Source organism: Natrix helvetica (assembly GCF_964273705.1).
Source record: "Natrix helvetica genome assembly, chromosome: 2".
NCBI lineage: Eukaryota > Metazoa > Chordata > Lepidosauria > Squamata > Natricidae > Natrix > Natrix helvetica.
Window position 1 is genome coordinate 214,481,695 of NC_138552.1, and position 24,026 is coordinate 214,505,720.

The 24,026-nt window shown below is 38.4% G+C and overlaps 1 protein-coding gene across 1 annotated transcript in view; it reads right to left on the bottom strand.

The window, feature by feature from the left end:
• The window catches only part of LOC309387437 (cAMP and cAMP-inhibited cGMP 3',5'-cyclic phosphodiesterase 10A-like), a 174,222-nt gene that overhangs the window by 11,552 nt on the left and 138,644 nt on the right, over positions 1-24,026 (bottom strand). Inside the window, exons 21-27 of the mRNA XM_081943914.1 lie at positions 23,537-23,625; positions 22,446-22,542; positions 11,670-12,362; positions 10,294-10,416; positions 8,609-8,668; positions 6,296-6,420; positions 4,051-4,109 (exon numbers count right to left, since the gene is read on the bottom strand). Coding sequence (XP_081800040.1) covers positions 4,051-4,109; positions 6,296-6,420; positions 8,609-8,668; positions 10,294-10,416; positions 11,670-12,362; positions 22,446-22,542; positions 23,537-23,625 — 1,246 coding nt within the window. The remainder of the gene's footprint in view (positions 1-4,050; positions 4,110-6,295; positions 6,421-8,608; positions 8,669-10,293; positions 10,417-11,669; positions 12,363-22,445; positions 22,543-23,536; positions 23,626-24,026) is intronic.

The following is a 24,026-nucleotide window of genomic DNA, read 5'->3' on the forward strand; positions in this document are numbered from 1 at the left end:
AAAGACCACCTGAAAACTGAATTACACAAACTCACAAATGTATTAATCTCCAATGGATTCCAAAGAAAAACATTTACCAACCTAATCCAAAAGGAGACTCCCCCAAAAAACCAAGATACAGAACAGGAAAATGGCATCGCCCTCCTCCCTTACATCAAAGGTACCACAGATAAAATCAGCAAAATTCTCCACAAGCACAATATCAGGACAGCCTTCACCACTGACCAAAAAATAGCCAACATCTTAAGAAACCCCAAAGACAAAATCCAGCTAGAAAACCAAGGAGTCTACGAAATACCATGCAAAATCTGCCCAGCAATATACATAGGACAAACAAACAGGAGAATAAATGCACGGATCACAGAACACAAAAATGCAGTAAGAAAAAAAGAAAAAACTTCTTCCCTTTTCCAGCACCTTAAAGCTACAGGACACGAAATCAACTTTGAAGGAGCCAGGTTAATCTCCAAAACAGAACACCTCCACAAGAGAATAATCATGGAAGCCATCGAAATAGAGAAACACCCCCACAGCATGAACAAACGTGATGATACCTCCCGCCTACCAAACATCTGGAAACCAGCCCTAGCCAACAAACGAACACCACCCACCACCCAAGCCGTTAAAATACAAAACAACAATGCACACACAACCTGCACCAATCAGCACCAATCTACCAATCATGATACAACCACACAACCAATCATTCCACTTACTGAAACAAAGCCACCACCCCATCCCCTCCCACCAAGACTTACAGAAAGACGGCAGCTCCGTTCCCATTTTAAGCCCACAGCTTGAAGATGGCAGGTGTGATACTGCCGAAACGTTGCAAAGACAATCTCAACCTTACACGGGAAAAGACCCGAATACAACAAAACCAGCATACCTATACCCGTGAAAATCTACGAAAACAAATATCTTACCTCTACGGGGAGGAAACCTTCTTGCTCACCAGATCCTACAAGAGGCTTGAAGTCCGGAGAGCCACCATCTTATGTGACCTAACATTCCTACGCAACTGCCGAGACAAAAGCCTGATCCCCACATGCTTCCAACTAAAATTCCATTCACAAACCTCAGCCACCGAAAGGATCCTGAAAAGAACTGAATTAGCCCTAATCAGAAACGAACTCCACAGAAAAAGATTCCTACTAGACCAAACCAACCGGGACCTACTCACTCTTCACCTCAAACTCAGCAACAAAATCCACCCAGCACTCTGGGACAAATTCAAACAACTAGCCCTTTGGAGAGCAGAAAAAGAAACCTTCTATAAGACAGAAAAACACTCCAACAAACTCTACAGACTAGAAAAACGACAGAAGCCTAACCCCCCTCCTCAGCAACTCATGAAACAAACAGTACACAACATATCAGACAGAACCCTCACCACAGCTGAAACCAATGTCCTTTCCAGAGGATTCAACTTTGCAGTTGCCCCTAAACGCATCCCCACTGAAGACATCATATGCGGAGTTGAAGCTACACTCATCAAAATCAACCCAGATGAAGCCAATAAAATCAGACTTGCAGTCAGCAACGTCCTTTGCTCCAGCATTCCACCCAGAAGCAACTTACAGCAACAAGAAGAAAAAGCACTCTCCAACCTGAAGAAAGACAACAACATAATCATTCTCCCAGCAGACAAAGGAAACGCCACAGTGGTGATGAACACATCTGACTACCAAGCCAAACTATCCAACCTACTCCAAGACCCTGCTTACAAACCTATAAAGATAGACCCCACCACCTACCTGGAAAAAACCACCAAATCCAAAATAAAAGCCTCTGCCATCAGTGAAGAGATCCAGCAAAGAATCATCCCCAGAGAGAAATCTTCCAGATGCCCCAAACTCTATGGACTCCCCAAGATACACAAAGAAGGAACACCACTCAGACCCATAGTCAGCTCCATAGGCTCACCTCTACAGAACCTTGCCAAATTCCTCGCCAAACAACTCCAACCATACGCAGAATCCATCACCTCAAACGTACAAAACTCACTCCACTTCATAGAAACAATAAAGAAACAAAACTTACAACCCAGTGACCTACTTGTGAGTTTCGACGTCATATCCCTCTTCACCCAGGTGCCCATAAAAGAAGCATTGACAGCCATCCAGAAAAAACACAACCCCCCTAAACACATCCTAGACCTGACCAACCACTGCCTAACCAACACATACTTCATCCATAATGGACAAAGATACAAACAGATAGAAGGAGCACCCATGGGATCACCCCTCTCTCCTGTCATTGCAAACTTATACATGGAACATTTTGAAACCAATGCCTTAGACAAATCTGAACACAAACCCAAACTCTGGCTTAGATATGTTGATGACGCTTTCGTGATTTGGCCACATGGAAAAGAAACACTGGACAACTTCCTCACACATCTCAACAACCTACACCCCAAAATACAATTCACCATGGAAATAGAAGCAAACAACCAACTTCCCTTTCTGGATGTCCTAATCTACAAAAAACCCAATGGCTCCCTAGGACACACCATCTACCGGAAAAAAACACACACCAACCGCTACTTAGATGCACAATCCCATCACCACCCTGCACAGATCAACTCTGTAGCCAAGACCCTCATCTCCAGAACCAAACGCCTAGCCGACAAAGACCACCTGAAAACTGAATTACACAAACTCACAAATGTATTAATCTCCAATGGATTCCAAAGAAAAACATTTACCAACCTAATCCAAAAGGAGACTCCCCCAAAAAACCAAGATACAGAACAGGAAAATGGCATCGCCCTCCTCCCTTACATCAAAGGTACCACAGATAAAATCAGCAAAATTCTCCACAAGCACAATATCAGGACAGCCTTCACCACTGACCAAAAAATAGCCAACATCTTAAGAAACCCCAAAGACAAAATCCAGCTAGAAAACCAAGGAGTCTACGAAATACCATGCAAAATCTGCCCAGCAATATACATAGGACAAACAAACAGGAGAATAAATGCACGGATCACAGAACACAAAAATGCAGTAAGAAAAAAAGAAAAAACTTCTTCCCTTTTCCAGCACCTTAAAGCTACAGGACACGAAATCAACTTTGAAGGAGCCAGGTTAATCTCCAAAACAGAACACCTCCACAAGAGAATAATCATGGAAGCCATCGAAATAGAGAAACACCCCCACAGCATGAACAAACGTGATGATACCTCCCGCCTACCAAACATCTGGAAACCAGCCCTAGCCAACAAACGAACACCACCCACCACCCAAGCCGTTAAAATACAAAACAACAATGCACACACAACCTGCACCAATCAGCACCAATCTACCAATCATGATACAACCACACAACCAATCATTCCACTTACTGAAACAAAGCCACCACCCCATCCCCTCCCACCAAGACTTACAGAAAGACGGCAGCTCCGTTCCCATTTTAAGCCCACAGCTTGAAGATGGCAGGTGTGATACTGCCGAAACGTTGCAAAGACAATCTCAACCTTACACGGGAAAAGACCCGAATACAACAAAACCAGCATACGTACACCCGTGAAAATCTACAAAAACATATATATATATATATATATATATATATATATATATATATATATATATGTATGTATGTATGTATGTATGTATGTATGTATGTATGTATGTATGTATGTATGTATGTATGTATGTATGTATGTATGTATGTATTGAGTTACAACCCCTGGTATGCCCAAATATGGGAGGAAGCATACTGCTTCCTTTCTCTGTCTATCGGCTCATCACAAGAGACCATCCAGACAGAAAGCTATTATTTTTAATGTTTCCTTTGTTATTTGTGTTGCCTTTGTGCTGATAAATAAATAAAGGGAGACTAGTATAGATCTATTTCAACCTATTTAGGTCTCATCAGCCCTGGTTCAATTCCCAGTAAGGGTATGGCTAGCTGATGAGACCTAAATAGGTTGAAATAGATCTGTACTAGTCTCCCTTTATTTATTTATCAGCACAAACGCAACACACACACACACATGTATACATATATCAGCAGATTCTAACTCCATGCAATCTTATTACTTACCTGTTGCTTTTCTATCCATCTGGCTCACCCAAAGTTCAATTTCCAATTTATTTCTAAGTCTAAAATAGAAAAAAAAGGAGAGAGAAACCTCTTATTAAATCCAAGCAAGTTGCATGGTTTTTCCACCCACTGAAGAAGAGAAGGAGCTGACTGTAGGAAATATCATTACTAAGTTTGCTAACAATGCAAGAATTGACTCAGTGTTGCATGCAATTACTCTCCCCCTTTTGGGAGGGGGGAGGGGGGCAGAAGGTTATCCTTCCAAACAAAAAAGTAGCCTTGAAGTACATGTCAATGTAATATATCTTCAGTCCATAGATTGGGTTCAGAGGCATTCTTTGAAAATAAGTTCAAATATAGCAGCCCACATATTGAATTTTGAAAGAATTAAGATACTATATATTTTTAAAAAACTGAGTATATCATGGAGTCTGATAGACAATAAAGGATGGACTCATGGATAGATTGGGATCCATGACACCATGTTGAGAAGCACATATTTATGTCATGATGCCCTTGGCTGCCTGGCAAATACTATGTGCAAGATATAATTTGAACTAATTTGAAGGAAGGAGGGAAGGAAGGAAGGAAGGAAGGAAGGAAGGAAGGAAGGAAGGAAGGAAGGAGGGAGGGAGGGAGGGAGGGAGGGAGGAAGGAAGGAAGGAAGGAAGGAAGGAAGGAAGGAAGGAAGGAAGGAAGGAAGGAAGGAAGGAAGGACATACAGTCCATTTCTTCAAAAACCCAAATACAAATGACAATGGCAAACTATTATCTGCTTAGAAAAAGGTCCATTTAAAGTATGCACTTTAAGCGTAAGTTGGTTCAAATGTACATATGGCAAAGGAATGAATATAAATCTAAAAGCATGATTTAATTGGTTAATATGAAAAAATGAATGAGGTGATGAGAGGTTCTGAATGAGGGGCAGACCTTTTAGATGGGAGGTTGTTTTTTATATATAGAATCAAATGTGCATCTTGGGAAAGGAATGATGTGGGAAAAGATGCTGCACTGGACGTAAAAAAGAGACCAATTGACATCTCAATAGTTAAAAATGATATACAAATAACAAACCAAGAGAGTGGCCTGGATAATTTTCCTGTAGTATGTTTACAAAAGAAGCCTGTTAAAGCTCTGATTAATTTTGTAAGGAGGGAGAAAGAAAATAAAATGAAAGGAAATCAAGTTCTAGTGCAGGGCGGTCAAAATCATGGCGCACGGGCTGGATGCGTCACACGCTGGTCACACCCATGCCCAGTTTAGAGAAGGGGGAAAAAGTCCTGATATATGATGCTGCCATGACGACGTTGAGTTTGACACCCCTGTTCTAGAGCATTATTTGAAGGGACCTAAAGATCAAGATTGATAAACTAAAAGGAAGGAATATAAAATTGATCAAGGGTAAAATAAATATCTTGTTATCTCTTGTAAACCTTACTGGATTTTTGCTGACCAGGGCTGAACAATGAAGATTTAAGGATTTGTTTAGATAAGAGATATGGGAAGAAGAAGAGACCATTTGTAGCATTTTAAGAAAAGATGTTAAGTTACTAAAACTGTTTTTACTTGTTGCAAGAAAAGGGAAAGTTACTTTTTTATATACTTCTTTTCTTTTTCTTTATTATATTTTTATATTATTATATTTTCTCCTTTTTCTCCTTTCTTTCTACATATTCTATTTTTCTTTTTAGTGGGTTATTTTTAGTTTGTATTCATTTTTTATCATTGTAAATGAAACGTTCCATAATGCTTTACAACACTCTCTGGGTAGTTTTTACAAATGTCAACATAAATTTCCCCCAACCATCTGAGTACTCATTTTATCAACCTCATCCTACTGATCTTAGACGGTTGGAATTGAACTCCAGGTTGTGGCAAGAATGAGCTTGCAATACTGCATTCTAACCACTGCACCCCCAGGGTTTCTACTGCACAACTACAAATCTGCCCACGGGCTATTTAAACAACCCCACTGAATTTGATATAGTTTAAGAAGGAAAAGTGTCCCATGCATTTCACAGCTGGAAAGTGAAAAGTTTATTTATTTCTAAGAAGATTGTTACAAATGAGTAACTGGTAGCGAATCGCTTGGAACAACAAATTAGGCACATTTTCTTGACTGCAAAGATAATATTGTGTGATATGTAAAGACCTTTAGAAGGACCTATTTTGAAAAATCCATTTCCAAATTCTGGCTGCTCATTTTCCCGATGTCATATAAATATTCCACGTTTACACAACTCACTCTTCATTTCTTGCTAAAGCCAATTTGCTTTTCTGCACAAGATCCTGTATTGTCTGTCTGCTCTCTTCTATTTCATGAGTCATCACCATTCTTTTCTTCATGCCTTTGACTTGCTCTTGCAAGGTCTATTTTGTTACCCCCCAAAAAAGAAAGAAACCAAATGAAACATTTAAATCATGAAGAAAGATAATACCTATAGCAAAGCCAGCTTATGCATTTTTATTCTTTCTTGGACATCTTACAAATCTGTATTTCCCACCAAGAATTAAGATTTAGTTTACAACCAAGTTGGGGAATCTATAGATTAACACTATAGATAATGCTGATGTTCAGTGCTTACTTTTAGCCTGTAAAGTCAATAAGGAAGAATCCTGGGATTTACCCCTCAAGGACATCTTGATTACTACTTCCCCAACACCATAGTACAACTTTCTTTTCATTTTGATGTAAGAATGTAAATCAATAATATTAGGTACAATGATTATATAAAGCTATCATGTTAAAAACATAACAAAAACATATTCTAAGATATGCCCATTATCGTGCATCTCCTAACACTCAGACATACGTTCTAATCATTAGACGTGGAAAACAATATTGTTTACATTATATTTTCACACAGATAGAATAGGTTCTTATTTGCTGTACATCATTTGAGTGCTGAATATACTTCACTATGAAATGAACGAGCCCCATTGAAAAACATAATGTCGGCAATGATGTGTGATGATTTGAAAGGACTTTCAAGTCTGAATTAAGAAGCATTTCCCCCTTATATGGAAACTTGCACATAGTCATGACACAAAGCATCCAGAGGGGTTTTCTTAACAGAAGGTGTAGAAGGTGTAGAAGAGCCTGGAAGAAAGATAGTCTTATACCTGTGATTATTTATAGAGACAAAAACAGTAGGTGTGCAGGGGTTGGCTTCAAAATTTTTAGCAAGGGGTTCTCTACCCGGTTGCTGGGTGGGCATGGTCTAGTTGGCCTCCTGCACCATGGTGGGGGGCTTTTTTGCCTTCCCCAGGCTCTGGAGCCCAGAAACAGCCCCATTTCCGGCCTTCCTGAACTTCCAGCAGGCCTGTTTTTTGCCTTTCCTGAGCCTCCATGCGCACCCTGCACTTACCTGCATCCAAAACAGGCCAAGTGGGGACTCCTGGGAGGGGCAGGTTGGAGTGGGCGGAGCCAGCCAGGAATGGGATTTGGGAGTTCTCCGAAGTACACAGAATCTTAGCTAGAGGTTCTCCAGAACCCCTGCAAACCCCCAGCAGCCCACCCCTGTAGCTACAAATTCAGACCATCTTATTTATTTATTTTATTTATTTATTATTCACACTTATAGACCGCCCCCTCTCCCGGAAAGGACTCGGGGCGGTGTACAGTCACTAAAATACATTCTAAAATACATACATAAACAATTAAATTAATACTGGTGAAGGAGGTTATGAGACTGTAATCGAATAATAAATATAATACGTTAAAAGCCTATAAACCCTTAAAACCCAATTAAAATAAATAAATCCCGGGAGGTAAAACTAAGACGGTGCCAGGCCAGCTGATTGAAATAGGTGAGTCTTTAACTTTTGCCGGAAGGAGCGGAGGTCGGTGGTGGTTCGAATGTCTGGGGGGAGGTCGTTCCAGAGGGTTGGGCCCATCACAGAGAAGGATCTACTCCTAGGTGTCGCCCGCTGGCATTGCCTGGCAGACGGCACCAGGAGGAGCCCCTCCCTGTGTGAGCGGATAGGTCGCAGGGACGTGTGTGGTAGGATGCGATCCTGCAGATAACTAGGTCCTCTGCCAAATTCAACACAGGAACATATAGACTAAACTGAAAGATGATGCAGATGAGAGGAGTGTTCCTTATGCAGTGAGGAGGAATGTTTTTAGTGATTCTCCACTTTAGTGATTTTCTAGGAAGAAGTCTAAACAATTAGCCTGTTGTGTTATATTTGCATGAAGGTGTCCCTCTAAAGAGAGCAGTTCCAAAAAACTGATTCCCTCACTAATGATAAGTCTAAATTTGTGCAAACTGTTCAGCCCCTTCAGTTGGACGCCGTAAGGCAAATGCACTAGTAAACAGTGCATTCCATTAACAGTGCTTTCTATTAGATATAGAAAGAAATCCCAGATCAAAGATGAAAATCAAATAAGAAATACTTGGATGATATGGTGTCAGAAGCCAGGGACATCGACTACATGATTTGCGACAATACGTTATCCATTACATATCACCACAAAATAATAAAAACTAATTCTTTTACAACAAAAGAGTTCTGGCAATAGGCATTAATTTAGATCAAAAGAAAATAGTGTTACTCTGTATTGCATTGCAGGTAAAGAATCCAGCAGGATCACCATGTAGAGCTCATACTCATTCTGTAGAAAAGAGCCAAAAAAAAGAACAAGTCGGAAAGAATTTGCCAGACAGTTAAACAAAATCCACATTTAGTATAAGACACACTGGAATCAAACTGTGATTAACTTATCACCATTCTAAAATAATTTTGCCCACTGAATTGCTTAAACATTGTATATTTCTGCCTTCAAATTAACTGATGATAAATTAATTGATTGGAACTTTGTGCATGTTTTACAGAAGTAACTACTACTGTATAAACTCCTTTAAGTATTTACAGGATTTTTGCTTCATTTTTGTGGTTGTTTGTTTATTATCAAAATATTTTGTCAGGAATTATGCTGCAATTATGATACTATTTAACCATAGTACATTTAAGGATAAAATCTCATCTGTTTAGACACAGGTTCCTTCCAGACTGCAATAACATGCCAAAATCAGCAATAACATACCAAAAGCAAATTACATTCCAACAGTATTTCAAAAGATCTATGGTGGAAATACATACATTCACACCTCTTCCATCATCTGTCTAATGCAGGGGTGTCAAACTCAAGGCCCGCGGCTTAAATCTGGCCCACAGGGCCACCCTGGAACCAATGAAGGACTGGCTCATGTTACCTCTACGTGCAGCCCTCCGAAGCTCCGTTTTCACTGGCAGAGGGTTGCAGGAGTCCAGTGCAACTGAAAATGGAGCTTGGGAGCCTGTTTTCATTGGCGGAGCGCTTGGGCCACCACAAGTGTTCCCGACATGAATTATGTCAAGCTGGCCACGCCCACCCTGCCATACTCACTGTGGCCCCTTGAGGTCAAACACAACCCTGATGTGGCCCTCAATTAAATCAAGTTTGACAACCCCTGGTCTAATGCATTCCAAGCTACAAATCAGACCCTAAACATGTCAAGAAGCTGTGAAGACTTTCTCCTTTCCCCTTCTTTTCTTCCCATTGAAGAACATCTAATTTCAGTCCTGACATTGCAGAACTTTCCTCTCTCCGACCCACATCTATCTGTCTGTCTGTCTGTCTGTCTGTCTGTCTGTCTGTCATATCTATCCATGTCTATCATTTCTGTATCTATCATCTCTATCTATTCCTGGTGTTATTATTTGTATAAATAAAACAGCAAACATGCCTAATACTCCTCCCTTTTCCTCCTTTACCCACAACAATTGTATTAGATGAGTTGGGCTGAGAAAGATTGACAGGCCCAAAGTTACTCAGCTGCCTAAGGCAAGACCAGAATTCATAGTCTCCTGGTTTCTCACCCAGTGCCTTAACCAGTAGTTAGTTTAGTTTAGTTTATTAGACTTCTAGACCGCCCCCTCTCCCCGAAGGGACTCGGGACGGTGTACAGGTACCAAATTAAAACCATACAATCGATAATAAATATAATTAAAATCGGATTAAATAGACCCCTGTACAAGTTTATAAAAATTAAAAACTTAACCTTAAAACCAAACCGTAAAATTTTAAAAATACAAAAATACAGTAGATCCAATTAGGCCTTTTATAGAACATTTTACATTTTATATTTTTAGAAATGTTATAGAATATTGTTTTATAGAAGATAACCTTTTATTAATCTTTGCATCGAGTTGGCTGAGTTACCTAAGACATTTTAAAACACTAGGCAAAACACCTACTTTCACTTCCTTCAATATGTCACCAAATATCAAGGAACTATTACAGATATCTTCAAACACTTGACCAATAGCCTGTAATCGATAGAAATGTGGACGTCTGCAATCACAGATATTCTGAAGTGCCTGAAAGACAATCCATATACAGGGTTACTTCCATTGTTTTGGCTTGATTTCTACATGCAGTCTATGAAGCAAATCAAAAAATTATTATGACCAATATATATAAAATGTCTTCTTCAGCTGGAATTTTACTCGAATTATGATTTCCGAGATACATCCACAATGTTTTCTTGGCAACAGTTCAGAACATTGTTCAGAACATTGTGTCATTGTGGTGCATTTTGTTTGACTGCAGTCTAGAAACCAGGTGAGTTTCTGGGTGCTACCCCCATATGGTATTGATAGTATCGATTTGGCCTCACAGAAATTGTCTTGGGAGATCCCACAAGATTTCAATTCTCTACTTTTTTTTTTACTATCCATAGAAAGTCTCTGGGAAGGATCCTACCTGGATTTGAAGTCACTTTCTAACTTTTCTTATCCTTGCTGGAAGCTCAGAGCTGAAGATGGCAAGATGTTTTGCCTAACTGCCCATTGTAAAATGTGATAGACATGGGAGGCAGGTTTGACTTCTAAGATCTGGAATCTCCTGGCAACTGACCCATCAAAACTTAACTTTATTCAATTTCTAGACCGCCCCTCTCTCAGAAGAGACTCGGGGCGGTGTACAGTCATATTAAAACAATAGAACAATAAATATACATAGTATAAATATAGAGTAAATATAGGGCTGGAGGAGGTAACGATAGTTCACTGTACAAATTTAGTTTAAGTTAGATTAAAATTTTAAAAATTTAAAATACATTAACCCTTAAAAACTATCCCAGATAAAATATCCGCCAGGAGGTAAAATGGAACTATAGATGGGCCAGGCCGGCTAATTGGAACAGGTGAGTCTTAAGTTTTTGTCGGAAGGAGCGGAAGTCAGTAGTAGTTCTAATATCGGGCAATTAGGGATTTCCTTCATTTGGGTGGGAGGATCATTTAAGGTCAACAGAGATACATGTTTGCTTTAATCCCTTTTTAGTAATTAAACACACACACAAAGAAGGAACAATTTGCATCTATGTTTGAACATAGACATAATTTGTCTTTAAAATTGAGTCAAATTTTAAAATCTTTAACGGAAAACACTGAAGGCCAGTAAGAATGATTTTGAGCCATCATCTCTACTTACTGATGCTGAAAATTACACTTCATGCATCTGGACTGAGCTCAGCGTAGAAATAAAACCACTGGCATAAAGTGTGGCTTATCTGTGACTTTTCATATGTCAATGCACAAACATGATCATTCCGCTGGACCCACGGACTTACCTGAGCCAACTTTTTTTCATGGCGCTCTGTTGACTTGCTCCCAATGAAATCATTCTCCAGCAAATCTTGCTTGGCAACGTACTCCTTCTCAACTTGCATGAACTTGTTATATTGGTCCCTTTTAGTCACACCAGCCAGATAGGAAGGTAAGAACAGGTATTCGTCTTTAAACTCCTTTGTGACACAAAGCCTGCTGCTCTTGAGTCGTCTGTATTTCAACAATCTCATTTCTGGAATGTCCAGCTCCTCTCGTATAAGTTGCTTTGGAAATGTGCTGGCTTCCTCTTCAGTTTTCTCAGGAGCCTCTTTCTTCTGTCGTTTGAAAGCAGCAGTATTGAGTGACATGCTTACTGGTGCTCTAAAGCTGGCCGGGCGGACTGGGGACTGATAACCCAATGGGGAAGCAGATTTGGCACGGATGGGCACTGGAGGAGCATCTTTGCTGCTGCTAACTTTTTCCAGCATTTTATGGGGTCCTCCAAGGGCATCCTCTTTGGCAGACAATAAGGTGGCTTTTTTGGCACTCACCCAATAGTTGTGTTTTGCAGATTTATGGGGCTTGAAGAGCTTATTATGGTTTAGGTGGCCTGACACATAGAGCCGAATGTCAAATTTGTGAGCCTTTTCCACATCATCTAAAAGCTCAGTCAGATGGGACTTTTGCTTCCTTTCTGCCATATGAAATGTTAATCTCTGTACACACAAAGAAAATCATCAGCAAGCAGCAAAAGGAAAAATGCATTTTGACATCTTTCATTTTCACCTAGACCAGTGATGGCGAATCTTTTGGACACTGAGTGCCCAAACTGCGTGTGCACGCATGGCCAAACTGAAAGGTGTGCGTGCATGCACGAACATGCATGAACGTGTGCATGCATGAATGTGTGCATGTGCAGATATGCATGGTCATGCAAGGATATGCACGGTCATGCATGCATGCGTAGCAGAGACCCGAACACCAGCTGGCAGGTGGCAAACAAGGCATCTCAACACCAGCAAGAGGTAAGATCTTTTTCTTTTGTGAGCTTCTGTTTCGTCATTTGCAAGGAATAATAAGTACACATCATAATAAAATTATATATGTCCATTTGAGGAGATATAATTATATTCTTAGAAAATATTCTCCATTCATGGTGGGAATTTTAAGCTCCCTACTTTAAAAAAAAATTAACATGAATTTAATTGTTCAAAACTAACAACCCTCTGCCACTACCAAACCATTATTCTATTGTACAAGACTTCTATCAGCTAATCAAATTCATTTTGTCACCATGAATAACCCTTGCTGTTTTGGGAATGTGTCTCTAAAAGTTGTTATATGTCTCTGTAGGCGTATCTTCAATTTTGAAATCCTAGATGAATATGCCATCAGACTTTCAAGAGTATGTTCTTTTTCCCAAAAGAGACTCTCCAAGATTTCCTGGGATAATAGCAGTTTTGAGTAATTGTGGGGGGGGGGAGCTCAAGAGCTCCTTTGAAACTTGTGATCAGAACTTCAAATCCCTTTATCATCTACAAACATATCTGGAAATCAAGAAAAAAAATATTCTGCAGAGACTTGCCAATGGACTCACCTTAAATCTGCAGGGATAGGTAGTGTATATTCATAAGCATTTATATCACTTTCTTGATATTAAGCAACTAAATGAACCACCAGAAATGCTTTTTTTGAAGTAAATGTGGATGTGGACTTCTGAGTGGCATGTACTACCTGCATTCTAAAAGTGAACAGGACCAGGATTTAAATTAATTTGAGTTTGGTTAATATGATAATCTGATTATTCCGTATTTAGCTTTGCTTTCCTGTTCTGTCACATTAGATTACTGTTCACAGCAATTTCCGAAGGCTCTCTGGGATTCATACCCAAGACTTTGGAGTAGGTGATGCATGTGATTCTGAAATCACAGATTATATAGTTTTATGATAAGTCCTTCTAAGAGCCTACTATTCTGCATGCTGCAATTCTCTTAGGCAACCAGCTTTAAAAACACTGACTTGGAATAACAAGAATTCTTCAGTTGCTGCTAAATCAGCTTATAGGTTGTAAGCAGAAGAATTGACTGAATGAGATCATTCGGTCATTGAAACATCCAGACACTTTGACAAGAAGCAGCCATCTTAAAATGTCCCTGCCGGTTTTAATAATTATGTCGTTTTCAAATTATCTCCCATCATCCTTGACTATTAACCACCCTGGTTAAAGCTCGTGGGATTTGGATGCCATGGTTATGTACAGGCTTCCTAGTGCTGCTTCAATCAACTTGTCAACAGTTTCTGCAATGCTTCTAGGCATGTCACTTCATAAAAAGTGTGTGTGTGTGTGTGTGTGTGTGTGTGTTAGCATCCCAGGTTTGAATCCCAGCAAGGATATAGCTTGCTGATGAGAGCTAAATAGCTTGAAATAGATCTATACTAGTCTCCCTTCATTTCTTTATCAGAAACACACACACGTACACACACAATATGCATACATACATACATACATACATACATACATACATACATACATACATATATAAAAATGAAGAGACAGACATTGCGATATCTAGAACTTAAAATATATTACCCACAGCTTTTGTTAGCCTCTGCTAACATCATCGGAGTGTAAAAACTACACACACACACATACATACAGTACATACATACATACATACATACAGGGAGGGAGGGAGGGAGGGAGGGAGGGAGGACAGAATATCATCAGTGTTCAACTACTACAGTAAATAACAATGTACAGCATTGAGAGGTGGCGGGTTGCTTTGTTTGTGTGAGTGTGTAGAAATAAGGTTAAAAAAAATTACATGCCTCATCAAGCTTTGATACAATATAGCTTATTTTTTCCTAAACATGATTTCCAAAATGAAACAATATGATTTAAAAGAGTACTTCCCAGAATCTAGGAAACCTGTCTAGAGCAATTTCTGGTTTGGATTATTGGTTTTTCCATTCATTGCTCTAAGCAGCTAGTTAAAATCTCAAAAATAAAGCAAAGCAAAGCAACGTGAAGACAGATGGGCCAATCCCATCATGAATGGGAACGATAGAGCCTTAACACAACAATCATATCATTTCTTTATTAACATTTAGAAAATGATAAATATGAAAACATATCAATATATTATTTAATTTCTCTGATTTATATAAATTCCAGAGCTGCACCAAAAAACTGAATTTGGTTTTCAACCACTACAATTAACTTCAAAATAACAAATTCAATTCTTGCTAACAGTTTCAGTTACAAGGAAACAGTAAAATTACACTTGTTTTGTAGCTTCGGCTTTCATGCATTGATTCTACTGGCCGTGAAAAAAAATACTCATCCATTCCCTCTCTTCAAGATAATCTACAAAAACTTCATAAATTAACACTGAGATTCATTTAAACTGAGCCCTAACTTACATTTCACAAGCTCCATAAAGTCTCTGGCATATCTGTTGTTAGCTTGGTATGTAGGCAAGGAAACCAGTCAAACATTCCGAGTTCTGCTTTGTGGCTGTTAAGCAACAGTGCAGGATGGAAACATCTGATTAAAAAAACAAAGCTTTCCTAAATATCATGTTTCTGCATGGTAACTTTTCTTCCTAGAGACATTGCAGTTGAAAAATGCAACTTATTTTGTTGCTTGATCATCTGACTGAAACGAATTACATCACTCAACATGTGCATCAGGCACGGTGAATGACATAAAGAACCAGCCATAGAAATGATTTTAAAAGCAACAATAAAATTGAAGCCTACAGAAACCCCCAGGTTATCTACTACATCACTTGCTTAGCAAAAAAGTAACCAACAAAGCATTTGTGAGACATCAGAAATACTTGTTGCTATTATTGATCCAGAGTACAATTTTCTATTTTGGCAAAAATGGATAAATATGAGTTCTCCTATGACAGTACCTGATCCCAAGAAAATGTAACAAAATATAAAACTTGTGTAGGCATACTCAGCACGTAATTACTTCACACATATTATCATAAATGGAGAGATCATATTGTATACACATTTTAGTACCCTTTCCCAAGCTGTATAGTGTGTAAGCTCAATTTCCAGAATTAACCAACCAACTAGTGTACATTAGTTTAAAGAAATCTGCACTTGTTTGCAGGTGTGCATAGGTGTGAAAACCTTACAAATGTGCATTTTACTGTATGTTTTATACGTTCTGTGAAAGTGTTTCTGATAGAAAGTTTATAACGCTTGTATTCACACATCTTCCTATGTTTATCAGGTTACTATAGGGTAGTTTTCATGTAGCATTTTGAAAACCTTGGTTAATGATAACATCTTAACTGATCTTGTAAGCTAAGCAGTCTGGGTAAGTATTTGCATGGAGGACTATCTGGGAATTAAAAATACTAGGTTAAAAAAAACAACCCCAAAGCAAAGCATTAGCAAGCCATTTCTGTACTTATGATAAAACTTCATGGATTCAGTGAATGAATAATAATATCTGTAAGGGGTAGGTTAAAGGTTTAATGCAATGAGGCCACCCAGGGGAGAGGATGTCAAAGCATTGTCTGAAATCCCATGTTATTTCCTACAAATGAAGGCAAATATATGTATCCTGAGTCAGTCATCAGGATCTGAGTTTTTGTCTTTTAAGCTTTCAAACTTGGCTAGGCTAGAGAAAAATTCCCTGAAGATAGGCTTCAGCACAACTCCAAATGCTCGAAAGACAAATCTCTGGTCCTGGTGACTGACCCAGATTGGATCCTGCATGTTATTTAACTTTGTCAGAACAGGAAGCCATTCTATTGATGACTATAGGATTCCCAAAAATCTCTGGGAAAACTACAGACAATACAGCAGAGGCCTAACTGAAAATAAGAAGCTAGTGGCAGAGGGAAATAGAGGGACTAATAACCGAAAGACACAGAACAGAGCCAAGGTAAAAGGAGGTCTTAAAAATCCCCAAACCATTGGCAGAATCTACACCAGGGAAATTCTGTTGGAACAATTGAAATGGGAAAGGTAGCTGACCAAATTATCTAGTATTCTGTGTGTTTGTTTACTACTTTGTTTTTCTTTTCCTCCTGCCCTAAACTCATAAGGTGTAATGATGAAGACTAGCTTGGTAGGTACAATATTAGCTAAGCTCTGATCTTACTCAAACAAAAGTCATATGCTTTTCCTATTGGCTACGTGTACCTGCTTCCCAAAGCTGTTCTTTTTTGCCCTGCATGTAGATCAACACACGTGCAGATTATATGTGAACATATTTGAGAGTCCAACATTTTCTCCCTTGCCCTCCCTGCAGAGGCCCATGTTTGCATTAAGCACCAGAAACAATAAATAACAATAAGGAAAACTATGAAAGGGTTTTCTTTAAAAAAAATCTGTATTCCATAATATTCACAACATTTGTGTTTTATCTATATTTATATATAGATAAGTATTGAATTAAAATTATGAACAACTCTAAGTATTTTATATATCATACATATATTTATAATTACATATCCACAGAAGATACCTTGCTGCACTACAGCCAGCTGTTAAAGCAGAAATAAATTCCATCCTTGGCTCTCCAGATATGCATATATTCTGACTGTTGGGGTTTTATTCTTTTTTTGCAAATGTATTTACAGTTTACTTAGATCATAATAAATGGTGGTATGCTCTATTATATAAACATAATAAAGATTTGGGTTTGTTTAAAATACAAAGACTGCAAATGAATACATGAAAAAATACATACCAGGTACATTATTTATAATTTATAAATGCAAAGTTAAGACCTCTTAAAATTATTGCACTTGAGTATTTCTTTTTACAGATTTCTCAGCAATCATTCATATATGTACACTTACATCAACACACACATACACACACCCCACTCTTCCCCAACTCCTCGGATATAGTGTATATTGTTGCCTTGAAGTTGTATGTTCCCTGTATAACTTGGATATACACAGATCAAATTTACCACAGACTAATTATGAATGCTTTGAGTGCATGCATTGAGTATACCCTCATATTATAATTGAGCACAGTTTTTGGTCAGCAAGCATAACATTTAGAAGAAAATTATTGTGATGTGTTTTTGTTAGATTTGACTATAAAATTATAATGCAAAATTCTAAATAACAGTTAAAGGAATTCATGTTCTCTGAACAAATGCAGTCATCTTATACATGTGACACAATGTGAGAATTACATCGTAATTTCAAATTTCTGCAGAATGATGGAAACTGCATGATTTTGTGCAGGCCTGCTGCATTTTTTCAAAAGAAAAAGTCATACCTATTATTTATAGTTTTAGTGCTGGCTGAACAGACGACTCATACATGCTAATACTACCCAGAAAAAAGAAATGTTTCTGGTTATCTATGTAGAATCGTTGTTCCCCTGAGCTCCACACCACATGCCTTGTGCCAACTGATTTGTATATTTTGCGTCCCTTATTTAAAAATTATAGTAGTGTATTCTTCTAGCAGTTCTAGAGTACAAACTAGACAATAATTACAGTGGAATATTGCTGCCCACTTAAAAGTTTTAACACACCTATGCAATTTCCACCAAGCAAAATATTTGACGTTATGTATATTATGTTTTATAAAGGTACCACAGTCAAAAGCATTTCTATAATCTGCTTTAAGTTGCTTTACCCCCAATAAGATAAATATATGCAACAGTGAAATAAATGCCCAATATGGACATGTTATTTAGAACTTCATCACATTTTACTCAACTTCTGGGAATCCATTAAAATGAAATTTTGTATGATTGCACTAATCTTGGCGTTCATTTCTAGCAATAACCAAATAGTGGGAAAGTGTCTAGGTTAAACACCTTCTCCCAAACTGTGTATAGGATCTAAAGGACAAATAATTCATGAATAGTTTCTTAGAAAACTGTTCTCATTTTGCAAAAGAAATATAAAAATAGAATTCAACAGTTTTCCTCTATATTCTTACTGAGAATATCAAATTATAAGGAGTTCTGATCCAGAAATTGAAGGGTGGGGGAGAAGTTTCTTTACCAAGAAAATTGTGATGGTATTTTTAAAAATATTAAGATTTTCTTTTCTCACACCTGTTACAGCTTGGTGCAAGATTGTACAGCAGAAAATAATTTATTTTGTTGTTCAACACCAACATTAATACTTGCAATTTACATAGTTTTTATATTACCTCTATAAATCATAACCAGCATATAGAACTCATTACCTGAAAAGATCCAGGTAATTTAATAAATAAAGATTCAGAAGTATCCTAAGTTGTAGTTTGAACTGAGAAAATGACTTGGGACAGCAAACATATTTTCATATAACAAAGTCCCAATTAAAAAGTTATACCTAAGGGTATACTTCACTAGATATGCAACACATTCGTGAATTTATTCCTGGCAGTATTGTATCTTTGACATACTTTCATATGTTAGTTCTGATGAAGCAGACTGTGGGCTGGAGCAATAAACAAATATTAAAGATAATTGAAGCTAAAATCCTATGACCCTGGGAACTGACCCTGGGATGACAGCATTGATGATTAAGTGTAGAAAATATCCAAAAGGGGTTAACAGGTGCTGAAGAAAATCAATATAGTAAATTAATGTTAGTTCACATTCTGAAAAACAAATATTTGTAGGGGACCTCTGCTGATTGTTTGATGGCTGGCCAGCATTTTTTCATGATTGTTACAATATACCGCAATCACATGTGCAATGACTGGGAATAGGGACTATACATGCTACATAACCTATAGGATATGTAGAGGGTGGTAGGCTGAATCAACCAGACCAATCTATCATATGACAAGCTAACATCCCCAAGTTAAAACTTTTCCTTAGTGCTTTTCTAATACTCTGCTAGCTAGTTCTTATATTGTGTTATCCAACAAACACACATATTGTGTACGTGCATTATGTATTCATACACACAGTTATTCAGATGAACCAAATGCATTAATATTTTGTGTATGCTTGCGTTAATACTTCCTTGGTTGTGCCACACAGTAATATCTGCACAATGATGAAAGTGAGCAAGCTTAATACCATGAAGTTTAGGCAAGAGAAAACTCCCCCCCCCCAAGAACCTATACCTTTCAAAATACCTGCTAGGGCACAAAATCTACAAATTAGGCATATGCTAAAAGCCCTAGTGTTTTTGTGCAATTATATTTCTAACCAGATTGTGCACATTTATAAATAACAATATTCCAAGAGTGGAACTAACCATTCCCAACCTCCCATGCTACTAATCTCTTACTCTTATCATTCATCACCATGAGCAACCTTAGCCAGGGCAGCTGGGAGCTATTGTTCAACAAGATCTGGAAGGGTAGAGGTTTTCCCATCTCTATTATATGTGCTCAGTTGTAACCCAGATTCCTTGGATCCTCACCAATAAAATAATCAATTAAAATGACATCGAACTGGCACAGTATAACTTGTATAATATCATTCATAATTAATCATCTAAAAATACAATTATATTCCAGAGAGGTAGCCATGGTAATCTTATGCATGAAAAGCAGAAAAGGAACAAACAGTTATTTGTCGACAATCCATTATAGGACCCATATCTCAGTTTATAAAATCAACTAGCGTATTTTTCGGACTGTAAGACGTATTGGTTTATAAGATGCACCAAGACTTTGAAGAGCTAAGTCAGAAGAAAAAAGTTTTTGTCCTCCCCGGCCCCCAGGAGCACTCTGCAGGCTTCAGCAGGGCTGGGGGAAGGGAAAAATGCCCCGGTTTTTTGCCAAAAGGGGGACATTTTTCCCATTCAGCCCTGCTGAAGCCTGCAGAGTGCTTCTGGGAGTGGAGGAAGGCAAAAATGCCCCCATTTTTCACCCGTTTTTCACAAAAATGGGATGTGGGAGTGGGGCTTCAGGAGGCCAAAAATAGCTGTATTAGGTGTATAAGACACACCAACATTTCCATGCCCTTTTGGGGGGGTGCATCTTATACTCTGAAAAATACGATATTTGCTTTCCATTTCATTTGACTCTTTCAGCATTTGATAATTATCTTCCGATCATTGTCACATGGTGCCTAAAAGCTTATGGATCCAGTATATGTCTGCATTTGAGTAGAATGTTGGAATGGGGCATACAATGGTGATGTGTTGTGTATGTATTGTACGTAAGATTTTGCCGAGAAGGCCTATATGATAGACCATTTAAATGCTATATCAAGTATACGAATGAAGCCTACTTCAGCAGGAAGACGCTCCTACCGAGATAAAGGGAAACAAAGAGAGGCAGAGAAAGAGAGAGCGAGAGAGATTTCCATTCAAGTCAATAGAGGTGTTCACACTGAGGTCAGTGGTGCTAGGATTAAACCTCATGGCTTATTGTTACATTGTCTACAACTAGATTAAGGTTAACATATTTGCAAACATAGCTCTGCAAAGAGGTATAGACATTAGGACTGTACATGCTTCAAACCTAATTTGGAAGAAGTTCTTTGGGGCCTCCTAGGAGCACAGCTCCTCTCTGCTATCCATTAAAATAAACTTTTTTCAAGGTTTTGTGTGAGCCTGGGAGAAAAAAAGAGATTGCCCATTTAAGGAACCAATTTCTTAACCTTAATGCAGCCACAACTTGTTTCAAGTTCCCAAGGAAACCTGAAAAGGAACTATTCTAATTAGTATCAGAGAAGCTGTTGCTCATCTAAGGTTTATGACACTTTTTTCAATTTCTTTCTCTCTACTTCACATTTTCAAGGTGTGTATACAGCCTAACGCATATGGAAATACATCACATAATGAAATTTTGTGCAGAATTGGGGCCAATATCAGTACAGACTTCATTCACAGTATGTGAGAGCAATGGTTTAACGTATCTGCTTTCTTGTTCCATAGGCAACAGGTTACAAGACTAGACAATTTGCTTTAAAGGTTTTTGAGTAAATGGAGATTTAAAGTGAAAGGTAGAACAGAGCCCAACTGGTGCTAATGAGCAACACAGAAGCTACTAAGAATATGTAAGTACCATTATGATTTCTGGAGATTATGACCATGTCCGGGAAGGTCCTATTTTTTGTGAACTAGCTGGGATTTGGAGGTATCCATCTGTAATATTTGTTTCCACAATGATTAGCTTTTCCTGACAGATTTACACTACTACATTTGAAAGTCAACCCATTACTGTTACTAGGGTTGAAACGATGGGTCTTCAGGTACCTAATGTGATACATACAACCAGAGGTAAATATTCTGTTTCCAGGATAGAAATGGACATTTCTCCTAAATTACAAAATCACTAAAGAAACACTGATATATTCTTCCCAACGTCTAATGGGTGCAATAAAGTAGTTGCTTCATGATGCTTTAGGAGACTAGTATCTGGAAATTAAACCTCCCATTTGCAGCAAGATAAATTCAAGTACTGTAAACTCAGTGATAGTTTCTGCCCCAGAGATTTTCTTCTGGAGTCCAAAGATCACACAAAAACATTTACCATATCAGTGTGGAAATGTCCTATTACAGTTTAGACTTCCCAATCACAGTATTGTGTAATAGTATGCAAAAGTACCAGTGAAACCTCCTTACCACAAAGACACAATTTAAAACCAAGCCTAGGTTAGCCTTCCCAGCCCAATCATTTTGAAATTAAGGCCTCAGCAAAATAGCCTATTAAAAAGCCAGTCTTTTATATTTACAAGCCAACTTTTGCTTGAATAGTTGAATCTTGGGTTCACATTGTATCACCGAGGAAAAGAAATTTGCACTCAGTCTTCCCACTTTGTATTTGCAGAGTTTATCCTTTTAAAAGGCTAAAAATTGTGGAATAAAAAGCCTTAAATGTGGATCAGTCAACAATCTTCACAGGGAAAGCATCCGAGTCAGAATTACTAGTTTGGGAGGGTATCCATCCATAAGCTTCTTCCCCTCGTATCACCTTTTCCCATTGTTTGAGATTTTCCCTGGAGAGAAAGGAAAAATTACTCACTTTTCATATATTTTACTGATGTATCAGTATACGAGAAACATTTATAAAAAGGGATGTCGTGATTTCATCTGATATAAGCTCCTCCTTCACAGAGGCAGACTGTGACCATTGAGCTCTCATATCTGGGCTTTTAATTTGGAGAAAATGGCAACTATCATTAATTAAAAGTAAAGGTTCCCCTCGCACCTATGTGGTAGTCATTCCTGACTCTAGGGGCTGGTGCTCATCTCCATTTCAAAGCCAAAGGGCCAGTGCTGTCTGAAGACATCTCTGTGGTCATGTGGCCAGCATGACTAAATGCCAAAGGTGCACAGAAGGCTGTTACCTTCCCACCAAAGGTGGTCCCTATTTTTCTACTTGTATTTTTGCTAGGTGGGCAGAAGCTGGGACAAGTAACGTGAGCTCACTATGTTACACGGCGCTAGTGATTCAAACCGCCAACTGCCAACCTTTCTGGATGTAGTAATCTCATTACCATGGCCACAAAATATAATCAGCATTGCTTTGTGATTAATCTATCTAATGTTGCATACATTTAAGTTTCTTTGCCTTGTGTTTCCCTTTCATCTTGTCTGCAACCTCTAAACAGAACTATGAAGGTAGATTAATGCATTCACTACCATTTCTGATTTAGAAATGGTAGAACAAGAAGAGCAATCAGGATTCCAAAGGGGCAGATGCTACCTGAAACATAGTGATTATTGGTGATTGATTGTTTGCTTGCAGACATTTTGTTACAGAATAACAAGAGTTGGAAGGGACCTTGGAGGTCTTCTAGTCCAACTCCCTGCTCAAGCAGGAAAGGCTATCCCATTTCAGACAAATAGCTGTCCAATCTCTTCTTAAAAACTTCCAGTGTTGGAGCACCCACAACGTCTGAAGGCAAATTGTTTATTGATTAATTGTTCCAACTGATAACTGAAATTTAAGCGTTTTCAGTTGACTGTTCAAGTCAAATTTATATTTACCTGCAGGCTCGATGGAGTGGTGATGTGGGAGGAAGGATCTGTGCAAGTGTACTATAGCAGGGCAAAGCTACAGCATTATAGAACCCAATCTTGGAAAAAAAATCAAAAATCAAAACACTATTAGTCAAATATTATTCAACTCAAAATGTGCAACAGTTCCTTTGCTAACAGACTGTCATATATCCTCACTGTATTTTACAAATAGCAATAGCACTAAGACTTATATACAGCTTCACAGTGCTTTACAGCCTTCTTTAAGGGGTTTACAGACTCAGCATATTGCCCCCAACAATCTGGATCCTCATTTTTACTGACCTCGGAAGGCTGGAAGGCTGAGTCAACCTTGAGCCCGCTGACAGTTGAACTGCCAAATTGCAGCCAGCAGTTGGCAGAAGTACCCTGCAGTAGTGCATCCTAACCACTGCACCACCATAACTCTTACATGTTTGTTAAATCCTTTTTTTCCTTTCTGTTACAAATCTGAAAGAAG